This window comes from Schistocerca nitens, chromosome 1 (genome assembly GCF_023898315.1).
Source record: "Schistocerca nitens isolate TAMUIC-IGC-003100 chromosome 1, iqSchNite1.1, whole genome shotgun sequence".
Lineage (NCBI taxonomy): Eukaryota > Metazoa > Arthropoda > Insecta > Orthoptera > Acrididae > Schistocerca > Schistocerca nitens.
The window spans coordinates 1,251,450,219-1,251,455,168 of record NC_064614.1 but is presented as its reverse complement, the minus strand read 5'-3'; the positions used below and the strand labels follow the sequence as shown (position 1 = coordinate 1,251,455,168).

The window sequence follows — 4,950 nt, the reverse complement described above, 5'->3', positions numbered from 1 at the left end:
CAGAAATCTGTCTAGTTCGAGTGGAGCGGCTTGGTCAGCGTCGGCTGACGACAAACAACAACTCTGCTGCGATGAACACACAACTGACTAGCAGGTACACAATTCGGTGGCGAGTATACAACTGAGCGGCGAATCCAGAACTGTCCTAGCGCTCGCGACTCCAGCGCTTAAGAAGCCAGAAGCCAGCGGTGGCGCGCGCAGACTTGCGGCGATTTCCTGTCTCGCTGGCGCTGCTTATGCGGACGGCGTCCGGACTTTGATGCTGCCAACCTTTTTGGCAGCGGGCTCGGTTGGCATTACTGGCTAGGATATAACACTCCTCCCCCCCCAAATCGCCGCACCGTCGTTGAATAATGACGTGGCGAGCGTCGACGGCGGGGGAGGGGTCTGGCCGCAGACGTAGCAGAAGAGACCGGGGCGGAGACTGTTGTCGGTGGCAGTCCCCGGTCCGCACCCCAGCATTGGCTGCGCGGGGCCTCGGGAAACACCGACTGAAAATCGAGGTCAGGGTGCACGCCTGTGACCACGGGCGCAGCTTCTGGTACTGGACGCGACGGGGCGTTGGGACCCACGAAGAGAGGCAGCGTCTCCTGACGCTGCGTCGACGGCTGCTGAGTGGGCGCCGGACAAGGCGCTGCGGTGTCAGACTCCTTGGGGGTGCCCAAGGAAAGCGGCTGCAGTACAGGCTGCACAGCCACCGCTTGGGAAGGCGGCTCGGCTGAGGGGTCGACGTCCATCAGCTCCGAAGGCGGTGGCGACTGAAGAGGGACCGCAGGCGCCGGAGCGACCACCCGGGGCGCTCCCGTATGAAGCTGCGCGGGGGGCATCAACGGGACGGGCTGTCGGCGTGGTAGCGGCGACGGCTGCTGCTGCTGCCCTGGGGGCGGCAGCGAAGTCGGAAGGCGCGGCTGGAACCCGCCGCGGACCAAATCTGTGGACAAAGAACGAGCGGCAGAATCCGGGCGGCCAGCGCGGCGCAACTGGTTCTGATGCCTCCTGTGCACCCCAGTAGCACCTTGAACAGTATAAAAACCGCGACCCTGGACACTTATCACGGTACCACGTTCCCAACGACGGCGACCGTGATAAACTCTGAAAAAAAACGGCGTCGTTGCGCTGAAAACGCGTGCGACGCTCAGAAGCGGCGGGTCGATCCGGGGGGTGCAACAACCGTAGTAGGGTGCGATGACGACGGCCGTGGAGAAGCTCCGCAGGCGAAGGGCCGTCGCGTGGCGTGGTCCGGTACGACGACAGGAACGTGATGAGGGCCTGCTGACGAGAGTGCTTAGCACGAAGGCGGTCCATATGATCCTTGAATGTGCGTACAAAACGTTCCGCTGCACCATTCGATTGAGGGTGGAACGGCGGAGTAAGAACATGGCGAATGCCATTGGCAGAACAAAAACTTTCAAATTCAGCAGAGGTAAAGTGTGGACCATTGTCAGACACTAAAACTTCTGGAAGACCCTCAATACAAAAAATTGAAGTCAACGCCTGTATAGTTTGTGCAGACGTTGTAGACTGCATGGGCACAACAAACGGAAAATTACTAAATGCATCTATCACGATGAGCCAACGAGAATTCCAATATGGGCCAGCGAAATCAATATGTACTCGCTGCCAGGGACCGGCAGGGCGTGCCCACTCAAAATAGCGTTGAGGCGGAGCAGCTTGGTGTTCGGCACACGTCGAACAATCTGTAGACATCTGCGTAATCTGCTTATCAATACCGATCCATGTACAATGACGGCGGGCTAGCTGCTTGGTGCGGACCACTCCCCAATGACCTTGATGCAACAAGTCGAGGACCTTGGATTGGAGCACTTGGGGAACCACTACCCGAAGCTGGTCATTCTCGGTGCGCAACAGCAAAACTCCGTGCGAAACGGACAATAGATGACGTTGCGGATAATAGCGACGAACCACAGGATCCGATATGTCCTTTGCCTTGGACGGCCAACCACGTTGAACAAAACGTAATAGTAAACTCAGATGAGGATCCGTAGCTGTCTCACGTGCCACCTGACGATAATCAATCGGAAAATCCCGGAGGGATTGATGCTCATCGGCGTCAATCTGATGGCAAGAGTCGTCAGAGAAATCGAAGACATCATCCGGAGCAATCGGCAATCTAGAAAGGGCGTCAGCGTTTGCATGCTGAGCTGTAGGGCGATACAGTATCTCATACTGGTATTGTGATAACAAAAGAGCCCAACGTTGTAGTCTCTGAGCTGTCCGCTGAGGAACTGGTTTAGACGGATGAAACAGCGACGTCAGAGGCTTGTGATCTGTTACTAAATAGAATGGTCTACCATAGAGGTAGTGATGGAATTTTGTGACACCGAACACAATAACCAACGCTTCCTTGTCCAATTGGCTATAATTACACTGAGCTTTGTTTAGCAATTTAGATGCGAACGCAATAGGACGTTCGGTGTTACCGACTCGGTGAGACAACACAGCACCGAGACCGAAAGAAGAGGCATCACAAGCTAACACCAGAGGCTTGTTAGGGTCGTAATGGACCAGACAACGATCATTCAATAAAGCCTCTTTAAGCTGCTGAAAGGCTGATTGGCAATCAGCTGACCACACAAACGGAACATTCTTACGGCGGAGACGATGCAACGGTGCAGCAATCTGTGATGCATTAGGTATAAACCTAATATAATATGTCAATTTGCCAAGAACTGCTTGCAATTCATGCAGATTGCGAGGGGCAGGCAAATCACGAATAGCTGCTAAATGTGACTGGGAGGGATGAATGCCTTGAGCATTAATAACATGTCCCAGATACTCCAACTCCGTAAGGAAAAATGAACATTTATCGATGTTGCAACGTAGGCCTCCCTGAGACAACACTGTAAACAAACACTCCAAATTACGGAAATGTTCAGCAGGCGTCCGACCGGACACAACAATATCGTCTAAATAGTTGCAACACGATGGCACATTAGCCAGAAGTTGTGACAAAAAACGCTGAAAAACAGCTGGGGCTGACGCACAACCAAAAGGCAAACGCAGAAAACGGAACAACCCCAACGACGTGTTTATGACAAAATACTGTTGTGATTGCTCGTCGAGGGGCAATTGCAAATATGCTTCACGGAGATCAATTTTGGAAAAGAAACGAGCTTCCCCTAACTTATCCATCAGCTCGTCCGGTCTAGGTAAAGGAAAAGAATCAATGACAGTCTGAGGATTAACTGTCGACTTAAAATCAGCACACAAACGTAACTTGCCAGACGGTTTCTTTATAATAACTAAGGGAGAAGCCCACTGGCTCGCTGAAACGGGTTGAATAACACCGTTGTTTTGCCAACGACGAAGTTCATCTTCTACAGGTGCCCGGAGGGCGTGAGGCACTGGACGAGCACGAAAAAATCGAGGCTGAGCATTATCTTTTAACGTAATATGAGCGGCAAAGTTCGCAGCACAACCGAGTTCGTCTTTAAATATGTCACTGTATCGTTGACACAAATCGGTTATGCTGTCTTGAGGAACAACAACAGAATTAATTTGCAACACATTGTCTTGGATAGACAGGCCAAACAAGTCAAAACAGTCTAATCCGAAAATGTTTACACTGTCTGTAGCGCGGAGCACTGTGAATGAAACTGTTTTTGTGTTGCCCCGGAATGTGGCTGGCACGCTACATACACCTAACACAGGAATGTGTTCGCCACTATAAGTAGCCAAAGAATGTTTTGCCGCTGAAAGTTTAGGGCGGCCGATAGCCGCATACGTAGCACTATTTATGAGAGTCACAGACGCACCAGTGTCTAATTGAAAATTGAAGGTCTTATCCTGGATGCGTAGCTTCACAAATAGTTTATTACACTGTCTCTGGATCGGTGCAGCGGATTCGGAAGACACAAAATCAGCGCGTTTAGCGCGTGTTCGCTGCTTACGACAACTCGTGGGTTGGGCGGGTGGAACAACAACTCCCGCTTCACTTGCAGTCTGTCCATTACTTTTTACAGCGTTTGAATTACGCTTGGGTCGCATAGCAGAGGGCTGGGTGGGTGGCTTATTGCGAACAAGTTTATTACCCACACGAACCGTGGAAGAGTCTTTAAACGCGACCTTCTGGGCGGGCTGGCTTTGAAGAACATGAATATCCATGGGCTGGGCAGCACTAGAATTGTTCTTGCGTTTACGCAAACAAACAGTCTGGATGTGTCCTTTCCTTTGACAAAAGTGACAAACCGCGTTTCGTAACGGGCAACGTTCACAAGGATGAGCAAGAACACACTTAGGGCAAGACTTAAGTCTATCATTTTGCACACGCGGCTGAGGAATGTGTTTAACATGACGCGGCCGGCTAGTGTTTACAGTCTGACTCTGCCGGTGGGGCCGCGGGCGTGACATAACTTGCTTAGCACAGGCAATTTGAGAAATACATGGCTGATCTAACTCACACTCAGCATAGTCAAAAGTATCTTGGGCTTCAATAATGTTCATCACAGTCTCTAATGACGGGTCAGGCAACTTTAAGATAGCAGCACGAATACGAGAATCTGCAATGTTTTGAGTAATAGCGTCTCGTAACATGACATCACTGTAGGAAGCTCCACACACACAATTAAATCGGCACTGACGGGTGAGGCCCCGTAAATCTGTTAACCACTGTTTATTAGATTGATGTGGCAGTTTCTTTAATCTGAAGAACTTGAATCTGGCTGCTGCCACATGAACTCGCGACTCGAAATACTCAGCAAGCTTGTTAACAACAACGTCATAGTCTAAAGCTTCTGGCTTGGATTGCGGGAACAACTTACAAAGTAGTCGATATACTTCCACGCCTGCAGTGGAAATTAAATAAAGCTGCCGCTCATTACGTGTGATTTTGTAGACTGACATGTGCGCCTGCAACTGCGCGAAATATTCTTGCCATTCTTCTCGTGATGCCTCAAAAGCACGAAAAGGCGGTGCTGCCTGTGCTTGTTC

General features: G+C 51.0%; 1 protein-coding gene across 1 annotated transcript; it reads right to left on the bottom strand.

The window, feature by feature from the left end:
- Positions 1–296: 296 nt before the first annotated feature.
- Positions 297–4,125, bottom strand: LOC126233939 (uncharacterized). The gene is made up of 2 exons (XM_049942895.1): positions 3,912–4,125; positions 297–931 (listed from the first exon to the last, which is right to left on the bottom strand). The coding sequence occupies exons 1-2, from the start codon at positions 4,123–4,125 to the stop codon at positions 297–299; spliced, it is 849 nt and encodes a 282-aa protein (XP_049798852.1).
- Between the last annotated feature and the right edge of the window lie 825 nt (positions 4,126–4,950).